This window comes from Pseudoliparis swirei, chromosome 24 (assembly GCF_029220125.1).
Source record: "Pseudoliparis swirei isolate HS2019 ecotype Mariana Trench chromosome 24, NWPU_hadal_v1, whole genome shotgun sequence".
Lineage (NCBI taxonomy): Eukaryota > Metazoa > Chordata > Actinopteri > Perciformes > Liparidae > Pseudoliparis > Pseudoliparis swirei.
The window spans coordinates 7114685-7132531 of NC_079411.1; the positions used below are offsets into that span (position 1 = coordinate 7114685).

At 41.9% G+C, this 17847-nt stretch overlaps 1 protein-coding gene across 8 annotated transcripts in view; it reads right to left on the reverse strand.

Moving 5' to 3' along the window:
• dclk2a (doublecortin-like kinase 2a) overlaps positions 1 to 17847 on the reverse strand; it is a 34846-nt gene that overhangs the window by 2732 nt on the left and 14267 nt on the right. For all 8 annotated transcript variants that reach the window (XR_008830953.1, XR_008830952.1, XR_008830949.1 and 5 more), the window contains exons 3-15: positions 10746 to 10875; positions 9061 to 9162; positions 8661 to 8711; positions 6260 to 6354; positions 4900 to 4987; positions 4486 to 4594; positions 3693 to 3750; positions 3257 to 3376; positions 3023 to 3169; positions 2803 to 2936; positions 2344 to 2421; positions 1849 to 1945; positions 520 to 600 (exon numbers count right to left, since the gene is read on the reverse strand). Coding sequence is in view for 3 of the 8 variants with exons in the window: in XM_056409778.1 (XP_056265753.1) it covers positions 520 to 600; positions 1849 to 1945; positions 2344 to 2421; positions 2803 to 2936; positions 3023 to 3169; positions 3257 to 3376; positions 3693 to 3750; positions 4486 to 4594; positions 4900 to 4987; positions 6260 to 6354; positions 8661 to 8711; positions 9061 to 9162; positions 10746 to 10875 (1290 nt within the window). In the remaining 5 variants the exon portion in view is untranslated. The remainder of the gene's footprint in view (positions 1 to 519; positions 601 to 1848; positions 1946 to 2343; positions 2422 to 2802; positions 2937 to 3022; positions 3170 to 3256; positions 3377 to 3692; positions 3751 to 4485; positions 4595 to 4899; positions 4988 to 6259; positions 6355 to 8660; positions 8712 to 9060; positions 9163 to 10745; positions 10876 to 17847) is intronic.

Consider the following 17847-nt stretch of genomic DNA (forward strand, 5'->3'; position numbering starts at 1 on the left):
CTTGTGAAATAACATTTAACTGTTGTTCAGAAATATTAAATATACTTATTTAGGCTTACATATAAGCAATTGTCATAAAAATGGCAATCATAAGACTATTAGGTATTATATAGTCTACAGATTCAAAGGGTTTTCTTAGATTTTGAGCAAAACTAATATTCAATTGTATTGTTATTACATTTTTTTAACAACTATTAACAATTATAACCTATTTCTTTTCTTTTTTTATAATTCAAAATGATATTGATTTGTTTGTGTGTACCTAACTAGTCCAGGCAACACAGATAGGACCCACACAACAAAACGCTATTAAATTAGCGAAATTCTGGGCGCATTAGTTTCCCCTCTCCTCGTGATATCAGGGGCAACATTATATTTCTTAGGGGCAGTTTTGCCCTTTGCCCTGGTGTGTTTCTGACGCTGCGCACACACACACACACACACACACACACGGTGCGGTGGTGCGATGGCTTTCCCCATGAGAAACCGTTGCCCCACGCAGACGAGCCTGAGACGCACCGTGACCCAGGGGTGGCGGAGGATGTCTTGTGCGGAGTATCGAACCTCAGCGTTCACCTGCAGCATCTTTCCAATCAGCTCCTGCAACAACACACACACACACACACACCAGTTTAGGACGACGTCCACGCTAAACATTCCTCTAATATTTTACTTTTAGGGATTGTTGTGTGTTGTGAAAACATGACCACATTGTGTTATTGTTTCAAAATGGGTATTTTGTGTTTCATACATATTACTGTGGGACCTTTGTCTTAAGTAACTTGAGTGGAACACAGTTATATGTAATAAACATGAGTTTAAAGCTGCATTATTCAGTTTATCTTTTTGTGGTACACTTGAGAGCAGCAATCTACGACAAGCTGGAAATGGCACATAGTAATTAAGTTTATACGACCTCTGTGTTTGTGAACAACTGCAGCAACATTAGTATTCATTCAGTCATATTTCTAGCCAATTGCTGAATGCAAGTCTAATATTCTCGGTTTCAGTTTCCAGCAACTCTTAAAGGAAAAGTCTCATTAGCTGATGGATGCTCCATAATGTTCACCGGCTGGTTGCTAACTGCATTTGCCTGCTTATTGCTCCTTCTTTTTTCCTTCTTCTTTTTACTTGTATGGCTGTAAACAGCTGCCGGCTGCAGCGAAACAACACTGATTAAAAAACAGGGAGAATGGACCAAAACATTAAAGCTGCAGGCGACAGAACCAAAGCAATGAGCTGAAGGATGAGCTGGAGGAACTCCGTATCCAGATGTGGTCACCCTTCACCATCACTTCACATATCGGAGGAATATTGATTAGCATAGCTTTTAAGTAGTCCATGTGTGATTTGACCTATACTCATAACATAAGCCCAGCCTCAAAATGAGCATGAACACAATTCAGCATATTAACACCTACGGTCACAAAGTTGACGTCTTTCTTACATTCACACCTGCACAAAGCTACAGAATGAAATTAGTTCCATGTCTATAACTGCACATGTGCACAGGGACTGTAATAACAGTGGGTTTAACGAGCAGTTTGGTCTTGCATGCTGAATGTGGGCTGTCACCCTAATACATGACACTAATTTAGAGGGTTGGAGGGGCTCGGTTTTGTTCGGCAGACAGTAGTCATTACTGGTTCACATGCTTTGTGTGTCTATAAACTATTCGGAGATCTACTTCAGACTTCTTGTTACAGCCTCGGCATTCAATTAAAAGTTAGAAGAGTTGCTGGCCTCATTCCTGTTACGTGAGAGAGAAATTAATGGAAACAATGCAATGTTATCAAGAGGGATATATACGTGTGTGTGTGTGTGGGTGTGGGGGGGTGCAGTCCTAACCTTGGCTGAGTCAGTGATGTTGTCCCAGTAAGGACTGGGAAAGTCCAGGTGCCCTAGGAGGATCTGCTCAAACAGATCCTCCTGCATGTTACTCTCACTAGATAAAAAGACACAAACACACACACTCAGCACACACACATTCATAATGCATCACTCAGCACACATGGCTCACTTCCATTGTGAAAAAGATAAATAGCCTCACCTGTAACCTGTCCTTAAATGATGATCTTATTATAATAACCGTGAAGTACGAGAGATTAAACATCGATCGCACTAAATTGAGTCAAATCCTGAACACGATGTGTCATCACAGCAACCGTTGGTCCATAGAGCAGAAGGTAATTGGAATGAAAAACAAATCTCCAAATAATGTGACCGAACCCTTTTTACCATTATCATATCATATCATCATATTAAATATTATCTAAATGTATTAAGCATGCATAATGAATTAATGAGGAGCTTTAGTGGGCGATACGAACTTAAGACAAGTACCTTCTAAATGGAGGGAAGCCACAAAGAAGGATGTAGGTGATGACACCTGCAGCCCAGATATCCACCTTCAGACCATAACTGTGGAGACAGAGAGGTCAGGTCAGGTCAGGGAGAACTGCAGCTACACAGATGACTGCAAAATAACACATTAACATTTTGGAAAGACTAACTGTATCTTATCCATTATTATGATATGGTGTTGTGATTGATCTATTATATCACAACAAGCATTGATACAAAAAGTACCAATCCCCTTCTAATGTCCATGAAGCTGATTGTCTCACAGCGGTGTTGCAAAGCCACATTCCTCCTCTGCTAGTGGATGTAGAATAGATGTTTCCTTGAAACTGACTCGGAAGAATAAAAACATGTCATGCTTCTTGGTAAAGAGACCCTTGGTAAACCCCTGAATAACCTAATGCAGGCACTGAAAGCCCCGGAAAGCACCATCCAGCTTACCCGGACTCCGAGATGATTTCCGGAGCTACGTATGTCGGAGTTCCACACACGGTGTACAGAGGTCCTTCCACTACTGTGGCCAGGCCAAAGTCCCCCAGTTTCAATGACTTGGTGCCATCTGGATATTCAAACACCTAAAATAACAATAAAGCTCACTGAGCAGCTGGATTTGATGGAAGGAAACTGGTGCGAGTGTGACTGTATATATATATATATATACCAGCAAGTTCTCCGGCTTGATGTCTCTGTGGACGATGTTGGTGCTGTGCAGGTACTTCAGAGCTCCGGCCAGATTGTACACCATGACGCAGGCGTCTCTCTCGGTGTATTTCGCCGAGGAGGTGATGGCATCGAATAAATCCCCTCCCTGTGTCAACATCAACAGAGTGGTTAAAGACCCAAGCAAACAGCTCTGCTGCCCCCGCCCCCCCCCCCCCGTTAGCCTCTTCTGTACCTTGACAAGCTCCATAACCAGGTAGAGCTCAGAGGGCGTGTCCACCTCCTCTATCAGCATGATGATGTTGGGGTGTTTCACCTTCCGCAGCACCGCAACCTCGTTCTCTATGAGGTGCTCCTGGAAACACACCGAGACGAGGACCCCACGTTACAGTGTGACACAGTACACCGAGTGCCCGCTGATCCATGTGCGCTCATCGACAGACACCGTGTTGTTGATTCGATCTGAATGTGTGTCAGGGCTATGTGTGAGTCAGTGTGTGATCATTTGAGTTAGGTGATGAATAAAACATGACTTGGCCTAATCTAAATGGGAGTAAAGAGGGACTCTGGAACATGTGACCCTTCCCTGAGAGTGTGTGCACAGGTCTGACACACAAAAGGACCGAAAGGAGGAGACGGCAAGAGAAGAAAAGACAAAAACGGAGCGAGACCTTTCCACAGCACTTGGCCTTGTCGATGATCTTCAGTGCAAACTCTTTTCCTGTGGACCTGAGAACAAACGGTGCAATTAGGTCCAACAATAAAAAGGGTAAACGAGGAGCAGCGATGCAGCTGCAGGCCCGACCGCTCGCACCACGATGAAGAACACTGTTGCACCCGTGATGTCCCCCAGTGGAGTCACGGTGTAACAGTGTGCTTCTACGCCGCCGCAGCGCGGTGAGAGGAGGAACCACCAGAGGTTTAAAGTTAGTCTTCCACCAGTCTCGAGTGTTCCTGGTTTCTTTATGAACATAATGAAGAAATTAAAAGTAAAGTTTTGACCCACACTACATCGTCTCCACTCAGTCCCATAAGGTCTGAGCCAGTGCTGCAAGTAGACCTGCGATTGTTTTGGTTACATTACATTGGTTTTGTAAATATTTGTGGGGAAATTAATTCAACATGTTTATTAGGCCTCAAAGACACACACACACACACTCATTGCATATTTGTAAGAGACACCTATTGTAAACATAACTGGATTTGTTTACAAGTTACTCTACAGGGAACCTAAAAGTACTTTCTAAGAAGGTGCATCAGATCACACACACTTGACCGGCTTCCTCTCATCATCATCATCCAGAGATTAAAAGGCTAATGAAGTGAATTCTCAGCGAGGTTTATTAATCCACGGGATAATTCTGTCTCCACGATATCCGTCATCAGGATTTAAAAACCCCGATGGAGCAGTTACCGCACGTGTCAAGCTGATCATTACACATATGCGGTGGATGTTTCACCCACCACTCCACGCACTCTTTGACCACAGCGAAGTTTCCGTCTCCGATCACCTTGCCGATCCTGTATTTTTCCGAGATGGTTGAGGCCGGTATGAAGCGGTTTCCGTTAACTGCTGAGGAGAGAGAGCAGTTACAACGGAGCAACAGACACACACTGCTGACCGATGACCACGTGAGCTCTGACGGCAGCTCAACCAGCTGTCAGGATGAACTTTAGGAACCACACCGATGACTACAACTAAATCACACACAGGCACCAAGATGCACGGCATCCTTCAGTCACACACACACACACACTCACAACTCTTGGTAAACTCTTGGTAAAGATGAGGCGATCCAATGTCATGTCTACACTCTAGGGGGGGCGAGGGGGAGGGGACCCGTGTCCGGTGAGTGGAGAGTGAAGGAGAGGACGTACCCTCCGGACTCAGCCGATCACTTTGCTCCTGGTGGTTGTTTAAAGATCCGTTTAAATTGGAGGATGAGCTGTAATGTGACGGGAGGACCTGCAGGATGGAAAAAGAAACAGAAACAGAGGTGAAAGCCTCAAACTACACTATCACCATGGTAACCTTAGGCTTCCTAAGCACCCACAGAACTTGCTGTCCATGGATAAAACGATGGCGTATCATTGGTAGGTCACTTTTTCAGTGGCTTTGACTGATGGCATTGTGTTTAAAAAAAAAAAATTCTGACGTTATAAAATAAGATTATTTATCGAACGTTATACTTAGATATTTAATTTAGCAAGCGGGACAATTTTTATGCTCAATTATTGTCTGTTCAACATATTTTTATTCTTAAACTAGAAACAGCTGCATGTGGCTATACTGTCTGATAAGATGTTCTGCATTCTGCAACCAAACGTGACATTCTTTTGACAGTACAAACTGTATATTAATAATTTTAATTAAATAGTGAACCAGGTCTAAATTAAGCTTGCCCTTCAGAATGCACACGGTGCCAGAGCTACTGGAATACATCACCTCCTCCCTTATCCACTTCTCATCTCCACACATTAAACCCTTATGGCTCCAAATGAATGATTAATTACATAAGAGCTTCCCTTCTGCAGAGGCAATTTCAAAACTGTATGACTATATTGTCAGCCATAAAAGCAGCATTAAAATAAGTCCAGTGATCTGTTCCATTATGTACAGCAGTGTTCTCCACCATAATGCACTACACCTACAGTAAGGATCTATTATTCAGCCTGAAAGGGTCGTCCTCAGGACCAAAGTAGAAATGGACCATTGTCACGGTCCGTGTTAGAACTTAGAGAGTGAGCAGCTCTGTTATTGCTACCCTTGTGCTTCCTCGTTTCATTTATTCTAAAAGTGTGACTCCAATTTACCTCGAGCCAGTAAATGTTAGTAAATCATAAAAATCTAGTGTCTTGCCAAATGAATGTCAATAGCTAAGTCGTTGACTGGGCTAAGAGAGGAATGGTGGCACTCTGGAGGAGGTTTGCCAGCTGGCTGCAGCACTGAGAAACTGTAGTTTGGGACGAACACGCAGCTTCCAGAAGAATCCATCAAGAAAACAGATTAGTATCTCTAACTCGAGCAAAAAAACATCACAGAGCTGCCACTTGGGTAACATGGACTGTACACAGACCTCAAGGACATAGGATGCATCTTACACACGCACACAAAGCATACACAATACACTTTCCTGCCAAGAATTTGAAAACCAAAGACTGACCAGTATAGATAATGTTTTTCAAGACAGCTACAAGTTTATGGGCGGACACACTTGGCTGTGATATGACGTCCTACCTCAAAACTGCGGATGGTTCCAGGACTGGTGGGAGACGGAGTGGAGGACTTGGTGGACTTAGGAGTTGAGATCTGGCTGCTTGAGACACCGTTTACTGTGTGCAGACAAAAGGAAATGATGCGTGCAAGAGAAGAGGAAAGAGTCATTATGATTGCGAGTACACTCCTAGCATATATATATATATATATATATATATATAAGAGTAGAATTACCGCCTTGTGTTTTGTGAGGTCACAGTGACCTTTGACCCCTACAATCTAATGAGTGAATCCTCAATTTAAAAGTGTGTGCCAGATGTGACATTAATTCCCGGGATAACGCGTTGGTGCAGTAGTACTGACGGACAACCCGGGAAACACAATGCCATAACTGTCGCCGAGGCTTAAATATGTTTAGGACACATGAGACAAACCATCACATTCAGCAGGTTGTAGCTCGTTACAAATGCTTTTTAAACATTGTGTAAGCTGCTGGTTTCTTTGAGTGATCTTGAGGTTTCACATTCAACATGTTTGCCGTCTGTTAAACTGCAAAACTACAATAATAACCTCCACAACAACAAACACCTCCACACACACACAAACAGCAGCTACCCACAGTACTGAAACAACATGACTTATTGCAGAGAAAGTTGGCACACAGGCTACAGTCTAAACTGATGTATCCTTTTGTAATTGTTGTATTGAGTTGATATGACTAATATATATTGTACACGGTAAAATAATGTATGTCTAAATGATTTGGTTCAGTGTGTGCCACAATATGAATGGACTTCCTCTGTATTACTATGCAACACATATCCATAATATACTTTAGCACAGGCACACAGCAAAGATGAGAGCTTTTATTGTTTGACTGATTCATTCTCTCAACCACAGATTACTTCTAACGTCTCTCTCGGGTTTCTGGCACAAGTACAGAGACATAATGCGTCAAACTTTAACTCAAAGTCTCTTCATCTGGATGAACCCAGCTAACCTGAGGAAAGTCATTTCACTCCACCTACATGCCTTTACACAACTGGAAAGACGTTTTGATTCATTTTACAACCACTTAGAAAGTTTTTATTTTCTCACATAACATTCCTCTGGGTATTTATACTGTTTTTATAAAGGTGCTTTTGAAGCACTATCTGGTTACATTTCAAACAAAGCATTCACTTTTTAAAAACATCTCAGCTGCTACAGATTAATAAGCATGTGAGCTAACTGTTCAGTGAGAGCAGCGTTTCAGTAACACTGCTGAAGAGTGAGTCGAATCAGAGTGAGTCAGTGGACCTGCAGCCGCTGGCTTTCAAATTAGATGGATAGAAAAAGTTAAATATGATATAACTAGAAGGACACCCAGAGTATGCAGAGAAAAAAAATGCAACTATCTTCCATTATTAAGAAAAGTGAACAATTATTTGTTGTATATATTTGTATTATCCGCCCCGTGATTTGGATCTGCTCCAAGACCTGACCCATGTGACACCCTTCCACCAAGTGTCATGAATATCTGGCCAGTCGTTTTATTTGTAATCCTACTGACAAACAAAACAAACCAAAAACATAATCTTCTTGGCAGAGGGAAAAAAAAGAATTTTCTTTTGTTGTTGTTGAGATCGTGGCTCCCATGTCACTGAAGGCATTTCACCTCCAACCTGAAGGACAGGCAAGACAATACTGGTAGTAATACCAGAAAACAAAATCAATTGATGGATTTTGTTATTTTTAGGCTAGACTTAGTATTTGTACACCAACGGTGGTCAGAGTACGAGTGAGGTAGTTATCCAAATCAAAAGCCTTGAGGACATCTCATCAGTTGGTTCAGGCAAACCATTTAGTTCCAACATTTAAATAAACTTAATTTAGAAACGTTTTGCTCTAGAAGATTTGTATTAGTTCATTATTTAAAAAGAAGATTCAAACAATGTATACTGTAGCTCATTTTACATTATATATGTAATAATGTCAATAATGATATGGAATTGTATTTGGATGCATTTCTAGTAATGGAGTATTTGTTTATAAAACATTTTGTATTTCTTTAGAGTAAATGGCATGGAATACTGTAACATATTCCCAATATCTGTGACTTGATCTGACAACTAGAGGGGCTGAGGAGAACAAGTTGTTTTCTTTGCTCATAACTATAGACTGAACGATACAACCACTTAACATGCCGTGCTAGGATCACATGCTAACGTTTACAGTGAAATGTTGCACACGTGTATGTGACTTAGCATCGCAATCCCTGTGAGGGAAATCCCTCAATCATGGATCAGAATTTAGAGTTCAGCACCTTTAAACCACCAGAGTCAGCTTTATCTAAGAGCTCGTTTTACTCAGCGACTCAACGACAATGATGACTCGAGTATGTCGATGTGTGTTTGATGTGCGTCGCCGTCACGTGCCTCACCTGGGGATTTGAGTGGAGACTGACTGGTGGAGTAGTGGACAGTTTGTCTTGCTGCAGTGACATAAAGAATAGACAGGCATATACCATGGAGGTGTCATCACATTACAACAGACATTGAAAAAGTTTAGAACTTCCCAAACTGGCAACCTCCTCATTAAACTGACATAATGGCTTGAGGAACACTCATTACTCAGCACAATGTCTCCATCTCGCAACGCGCCGCACAAACTGCTAAGTCACAAATGAGGGTTCAGGAAGAGGCTGCGAAATAACAAAAGGCTGTGACTCAGCCTGTCAAACAAGAGATGAACTTACAATGTCGTCTTTGGCATTGAATCATATTGTTTCCACAGACAATGTAAAAACTGACTTGACCTTCCAGACAGTGTTTGTGTGTTACCTGCACCAGGTGACTTGCTGCGGCGCGAAGGTCTGGGGCTCTTGTCTGTCCGGTGTGGAGTAGCGGAGCGGCTGTGCGACGACGTCTTTAGCACTCGGCATTCTGGAGGGACAACGGCATAAATTAACCTTCCGTGGCACAATTATGCCCAGCCAGCTGCTGTACCAAGGATACGACCATGGTAATGTTATTTATGTCGCATGGTTTCATGAATGTGCTGGTGAGACATGATTATGGGGGAAGCACCAAAGAAAGTAGCCGCAAATCATGTTAAGTCAAAACGGATAAAAAAAGCACAGAAGAACAAACACAATACTTATATATTTTTTTCCAGTTATCTGTAGCAACAACAAGATAATAATGTTTTGGCATACTGTGTCCTGCCGATGCCCAACTTATCAGTACTGATATGAAAACTATAATTAACCTTATAAGTAACCTTCCTAGACCTGTTAGAAGGTTACTTTACTCCTCCAATGTGAAATGTTTAAACCAAGCTGTACAATAACCTATTCAGCGTAATTACAATCTGATAAAAAGGATAAGACGACTCAGAGACAACACATATAATCAGGCCACTTCTAAAAGTAGACACAAATTGTGTAGACACTAAATACACATTTCATTACACGACATGAGTAAGAACAGAGGTCCGATACAGAGACTCTCCTCGAAAAAAACCGGAAACCGAAGACGTCTTTTACAGTCAGAGTAAAGCCATTACAACAGCTTGTGTTTTCCTCTAGACTACAGCAATTAGGCTTAAACGGTCACTTCCATGAACACATGGAAAAAGAAAATCCACAACCTTTAGAGTTTGTGGTGTTTGCTTCTGATGCTTTTGTTTTGAAGCTGTGTGCTGCGAGAGCAGATGTTGTGAAGCTCGTCGTAAACTTGGCACATTTGTATTAATAGGGGGGGGGGGGGGTGCTATAATGTAATGACAGACGCATGAAAAAAAGACACGCCCACAGTGCATTTCTAATGTGCTCCGCATACATTGTAATCATCGCATACATATTACACTGATTAAAAGGGGGATCTTAATACAAAAAACCCTGACAAACCAAATCTGAAGGACAGTTCCTGTAATCTAAAAACTCTCTAGCTGAGAAAAGAAGATATATTGACAATTTCATGAAGTACACACATTTGTTGTGCCTTTATGCATAATCTATTGCGCGGGTAATTTCTTCATCTCTATTCCTTTAAACAGTAGAATGGGTAGCGAACCCATTTTGCAAAAGGAAGAGCAGCTTCTCTACCTTCAGCAGAGTTGCAGTGTGTCTTTTCTGACCTTTCAAAGACCTAATTCACAAAAGTGGAGCACAGGAGTGTAAGTGGGACGGAAGCTCAACACTATCTCTGAATAGGGCCGATGCACCATCACTCATGAAATCCTCCTGTTGACAGTTAAAAGGAGCAATGTGTGAGATATGGCCAGAATAAATAAAAAAAATGTAAACGGAAAGAGAAGAGATTAGAAAAGTGTGTGTGTGTATGTGACACTGACAAAAGCTCACTTTCCACTATGAAACACATAAACCTATCCTGCTGTCAACTTCCTAAAGGAAAAGCATGTTGCAAGCACGAGCGAGGGAAGAATGGTGAGCAAGGACACTGACACACACACACACACACACACACACACACACACTTGTTGAGTTAGTCTTAGTCAGGCCTACCAGTCATAAAGGCTGCGGACGCCTTACCACTGTGATCCAACACAAAGTCGTCCTGAGCGTAGCGGTGCTTCTCCGGGCCGCACGCTATGAACACATCGTCGTCCCCAAAGAAATCCTGCAGGCAGATAATCTGGAGGAGAAATTAAAAGAGTGGATGATATTCACAAGGGAATACTTGTTTAGCTATTCAGAGGCAGCAGTGAAGTAATCACTCACTCACATTTGACATATGCATGGCCACAAACACTGCAACACAATCCTGGTCAATGTTTAGCATAAATCTACTGAGTGTTGTTGTTTGCCATAACCAGCAAGAAATGTGAACTAAGAAGAAGAAGTTTGCATCCAGGGGACACAAACAACGGATCATTTATAATATAGAATATCTGCGTTGCTTATGTTTGATAGGGAAGGGAATGCAATAATTGGATTTATTTTTTAGGCCTCAGGATACACAAAGCCTTTTCAGGAGAAACGCAATAAGTTAACATATTTTGTTTCACATGGTCCAGGTGGAACACATTCTAACTAAATTATTCTATTCAAAACTACAGCAATGCATCATCCTTTATGTAACATTTTTGTAACTTCAGCCATGGGCTATACAAGTACTGTACAAGTACTTCAAAATTGTACTTTGGTATAGTAGTACACATTAGGACATGAGTTACTTTTTACCATTACTCAAAGGGGCATTGAGATACACAATACCAGCAGTTTCCCCAAAACACTCATTCATTAAATAGTGATATATTTGTGAACAGATGCAGCAAGTTTCATGAGATAGAAGCATGTTGCGTTCACCAGTGTTACGACCATCACATGATTCGGTTATTACCCTCTACAGGCGTTTAGGTCATTCTACTTCGGTGCATCTTTAAGCTGCATATACTGTATGCAACTGCAGCATTTTTAGATGTGAAACAATAGTTTCTTAAGATAAGGTTGTATGTGTTTGAGTGAACAGCATAGAGTGACGGAGCACAACAACAGGGTCAAAACACCTTGACATCCAGAATACTGCAGAGTCATAGGAGAGCAGTGCAGTTAGTGTTTGGGCCGCAGGGTGATTTGTCGTCTACTATTCTGTGTCACAACGTGATCGACAATTTCTCTGCAGCTCAGAGCACTTTTCCATTTCCACCCACTACCACCCACCCCTGGAGACAGAAACAGGAGTTAGTTTTAAACTATAGCTATGTCTATATAGTAATACAAATTATTACACAACACACACATTCATTTTTATATATATATATATATATACACACACACACACACACACATTATCCCTCTGCTGCTGTCGGTGGACAAGTAGGAGGACAAGGCAGCAAAAGATCCATTCATTATCCCACACACACTCGAAACATAAGTAAGGGGGAGGAGCACAAAATGGCATGAGATTGTGGGCAGATGGATACTCTAGGAGAGATTGGGGGCTGACACAGTGGGATGTGTGTGTGTGTGTGTGTGTGTGTGTGTGTGTTTGTGTATCAGAAGAACTGGTGGTCCGGAAGAGATAAAGACAATCTCCAGAGTAAAAAGAAGAGTTGGAGGCTGAGAGAAAAGGAGGAGAAGTGGAGTGGCACTAAGGCATCTGACAAACAAAAATAATAAAGGTTATATTTATTTAAAACTAAAAAGATAATACCATTGCCCCAGGCCTCAGTTGATTAATAATAAATAAGCCACATGAAACCTCTGCATGTCCTACATTCAGACAGCATCAATTCAAAATGAGACAGGATGCAGTATCCCTAACATGTTCATAAATGATCAATCACAGTATGTCATGGCCTTCATATGCTCCTTTTGTCTAACCTTTGAGGCAAACTGATGGCTTTTTTACACAGCATCAAATAAAAAGAGTAGAAAAGAAGTGTCTCCGTAATATGTGTACATAGCAAGCTGTGGCAGACGTTCAAAGGTTTGACGAAGCTGGAGTGGATGCCATTCTTCAGATGAGCTTTCACTCTGGACCAGGACAGCTGATTTCCACTCCATTCTGTCTTGGCACAGGTGTAAGAATCACCATAGTAACCGCCCATGGGATAGTGTAGGAGTCAAAAATGGACTCTGGTGTAGCGCAAGGTATGATAGTGAGACACTATTATGTGCAGATATTACATAATATCTCTCCCTGACACCTGAGCTTTACTCACACACTGCTTCCTCTGGTGTGCAGACGTTTTCAACATTAACAGTGTGTAATGTTTCTGTCCACTCAGCAGGATGTGTTGGCATGAAGGACGCTGGTCATTTGTTTGAGGACAATGTGAGACTGCCCCACAGGGGATTTCTAAAGCGAGCACTGTCCCCTGGCAGCGAAACCACAGACCAAGGTGACGTCCGTCTGTTCCGAGTAATCAATATTTTGAGGAATACACTGATTTACTTTCTGGCAGAGATTTAGGCATTAAGATTTAAACCACTCTCGTTATTATCTGTAAAATATAGCCGCTTAGCTTCGCTAAGCACAAAGTCTGGAAACAAGGGCAAACTGATAGCTGGGCTCTGTCCAACTATGAAGGAATCGGAACATTTAAACCTCACTCATATATTTGTTTTCGTTTCCTAAAACAAGACAAAACACGAGGTATAAAAACAACAATTTACCTTCTTATAGTTTTTTAATGACCAGGTACTTTTCCAAAATGTCTTACGTTTGCTTCAAGTCATGTGACATCGTTAGCTGGTATCAACAAACTGTAGTCTCTGCATTTTCACATCTGTACCTTAAAAGACCGCGACACACACAGAGAGATTGACTCAACTTTAAACAGGCCAAATTCCAACGGGCCACGTTATCTAGCTGTTGCCCCCAAGACATGCTCGCCCCAGCACGGCCTGAGGCACACAGGCTTATTGTGAAGAAAAGGAACTCCGGGCTGGAATAATACATCTCTTTGTCGAGAAGGTCCATGTCGGCTGTATTCCCATTTACTTTCACCTCTACAAACACACACACACACACACACCTCTCTCTCTCTCTGCATGCTGGCCCTGCTGTGGTTTTTGATAAAGGACTTTCCAGCTAGCCCGTGACACCCGGGGGAATGCAGGGAAATGGAGACAAACGGTGCCTTCATAGACACACGTTTGAAAAGGAAAGAATCAAAAAGGAGGTCAAAAGGTTGAAGAATTGTGTTTAATGACAAAGTCTGGTAAATTATGGTGTTTTAACTTTCTTTTTTAAACAACACTTTTTACAATTCCCTTGTCCCAAATGAGGGCATCCAAATATGAACTAATTGAATGAACACATTTATTGTTGTTTGGTCTCTAATAATTAAGTATCACGGTTTAACATAACTAACTGTGCAGCAGATTATGTTGAGCAAAAAAAACAAAGAGTGTCTGAATGTCAGACTGCATTGTTTCTCTTTGCTCTTGTCAACCTCCGCCAGCGTAAACAGCCATTGGCTCTCCATCGCCAGCCCTGCCCTGCTCGGGCTTTTCGAGGACGATCAGTGAAGTGAAGTGAACCGTTCGCAGGGCTCTGTATCGGCTGGGTGACGTCACTGACGTGTCCAGAGGCTAAACTGAAGTTTGCCCCAGAGATGCGACACCCCCCCACACCCCTCCACACACACACTCTTGTATGTCTGACCTTCTCCTGCTCGCTTGGTAACGCAGGAAATACAGGTCAAGGGCTTCAAGTGTGGAGGTATCAAAAGGACTTTGTGCATTGAGCGTCCTTCTCTTCCTCTTAAGTAAGGGCCGCGTTCCAAAAACAAGTTTCACACAACAGCAGGTGGTAAGAATTTAGGGCAGTGGAAAAGGCTGTAAAGGGATGAACAAGCTGCACCCACGGAAGTAAACGCTCTCCTTGTGATAGCCGACAATCATTGGGTTCCATCGACCCCGGAGAAGAAGGTGGATGAAGTGAAGGTGGAAGAAAAGGAGCCCTAATCTCTGCCTCTTCGTCACACAGCACTCCTTTAGTCACAAAAGAAAATAACCTTTCATGGGAAACTAGATGTGTATTTTTAACACAATCCTTAACTCTCTCTTACTTGATGCCTATTACATTTGCCAGGGTGTGATTACGCTGAAGCCAACCAGGTTATTAACTCTGATTGAACTCTGACTAACAGATAGGCTGCTCCCCGAGACTGGTTAATTCCTCTGGATTACAGCGGTAAATCTAAAACAAGTGTAACAGCAAGGTCAAGGCAGAACAAAATTGAGCAATGAGAAATTCAAGCCCATCATTAACGTGCTTCTCTGGATTCACAACATTAGCTGCAGTAAACACCGCCTACCAAAAGCATTGATTGTTTGGAAAGATTCAAGTTGCTTTCAATCTCAAATGTTCAATAATTCAACAGCAACCTCACAGATGTAAATGAACCAACAACCCATCGCTCAGTGAAGGCCCTGAAGAAGTAACTAAACTCGAAAGTGCACTTTCCAAACAATACATGAGGGTCACAGAGGAGCAGCCAAGAGTTACACAACAGTCTGTATACTGGTAGTTACATTAACCGAGCACACTACACACCGTTATTCACGTATGTGGGCGGTCGCAGATGGGGGGTGGGAGGGGGGGAGGGTTCGGAGATGCAGTCAACTGTCTTGTCACAGGGGCCAATTAAGAGCAGTGATCGAGGAGTCAGCAGACAGGCAAAGGTAGTATACAACGTATAATAATAAGTTTTTTTTGAATAAAGTGTAAGTCACAGCAACCGTGGGAGGTGTTTAAGCATGCAGCCAGAACTGGGAACCCAAAACATAATGCAGCTCGCTCCAGCAGAATGAAAGATTAACCTTGGACCGACAGAGATGCACTCGTTCAATCACCGGAGGACTCACTGACACACGCGACCGGTCATTTCATCTTCCCGACAGAGATAATAACAAGCATGGTTCCTCAGGCCGTTCATTAACAGGATTTTATAAATTTATGAGAGACACTATCTGAAGATACTGAAGGCAAAAGCAGTTCAGAATGAAAAATGCACAACTTTGAATTTGCAGTTTCCCGACATTTGTTTTCTCGACGGTGTAGTGCAGCGATTCCTGCCTCACATCAGCCACTGGCTGCTTGGCCGATCACACATCTCACAGCTCCCTGGCGCCCTCTCTCCTCCAAGGCATATTCACACACAGAAAGAGAGACATTACTGTATATAACTGCAGGCTGTCTGAATTTACATCAGCGCTGAGCTCTTTATGCTCAAATATAGCTGTTCACGTAGGAAGTAAGAGAGTGGGAGTACAAATCAAAACATGCACACACAACTATTTGCCCAAAAATGAGCCTCAGCGGATTAGTGTGCTCATTAAGAAAGTGATACTTGCAGAATTGCTGAGGAGCTAAGGTAACCACAAGAGATGCATGAAATGTTGTTTTTTTATGCCAATAAACATAATATTCTAATCACTGCATATAACAGTGGCTACTAGGCAGTAAATACTCGAAATATAATATTTCAGTTCCAGCAGAAGCCTCAACAGGCCCATATTAATATATCTTAGAATGCCAATGAGCGTTTCATGTTTCCACTAATCGAATGAATAAATAATAATAATAAAAAGAATAAAGAAGACAATTCACGAACATAAACATCAATGCTTCTCTTCCAGGCATCACACCACGAGAAACCTAACAAAAAAGACACTGTTGACACTGATGTGCAAATTAAACTTCGCCATCAGCATCAGAGACGTGCTACAGTTGTCAAGATTATTTAGACACGCAGCTCCTGATGTGCCCTGCGCATAAAAACATTCATCACGTCAATCTTCCAAAACTTGCAAGCAAATGTGAAACGTGGGTCAGGCACTTCTGTTTGTATTGCCCACCAAGCATTGATATTGCGTGTGTGTGTTTGCGGCGTGTGTGCGTGTGTATGTGTATGTGGGCCATCTGTTTGGGCAGGAGACAAGAAAGAGGGGCTCTTAACCATGAATGGTATCCTAATGTCAGACAGAGACAATTTTATACCAGTGCTTTTTATTTTTGACTTGCAATGATTTAGCCTCGGACTAGCAAGTTCTAAAAAGTTAAGAAAGCAAGAAGCATTAAGATGTTTTAGAATTATTTCAATGCTGTACAGTATATGTACCGCTTCCTTAGACCCTAAATATAGACACACTACAGAAAAAAGGGGGAAACAATATTATATGAAAGTATTTAGAAAAGGTTAAAATGTGATTGAATACATGTTTAAAAAGAAGTACAACATCAAGAATATACATCTGAAAGTGTTAACTGTCATAATTTGGGCTGGAGGGTTTTGATTAATTTATATTAACCGGATATTCAAAGCATTTCTGTTGTCTTCACCCAGCTCTCAAGTACCCTGTTAGCACCCTGCGCCAGTGGTCAAGGTGCTAACAGTGCTAGCATCTTTAGCACTGAACAGCAACAGTGCCAGCAGGAAACCTTTCATAATGATTGTTTCTAAGTTATAAAATGAATGCACTAGCATTAAATTATTTGGTACGGACAGCAAAAGTGAGGCTTAGCTAGAGCTAGTAATATTTGAGTAACTCCCAACAACAATAACCAAAATAAAACACCCATCTGTTCAGCTCATTGTTGCAACACAAAATGATGAAGCACCAGCAATTTTATTATTTTAGATGAAAGACCAAACTTATTTCAATGACCTTGATTACAGATAACATTATGTTTGCAAGTAGCTATGGTATAAGTGAGATGATACTGTTAAATGTACTTATATGTAGAATTTGTAACACTACCAGGAATTCATAACACAAAACTTTGATTTATCAATGAGTCCAGAAAAAAACAAAGCCTACTACAGAACCTAGCCCAGACTATTCATTGCTGGATGTTGTCATGCAAAAGTGTCAAACAGCACAGTATGATAATGACAGCACAGAACAATAGGTCATGGCTGTTGACCTAAATGGCAGTGTTTAATCCAGACTTGGCCCCGAAAACAGCTCATGCCTGATAATCAGAAGGAACCCATGTGTGCCCATGACCCCAGCTCGTCAAAGAGGGAGACAGTTTTCCTAATCCGTCTGTAACTGCCAGCATGTTTCATCGTCCCGCAAAGGACGAAACATCACCCTCATCAAGATAACGGGGTGAGCATGAATTTAGACTTAGACACCTTAATGAATG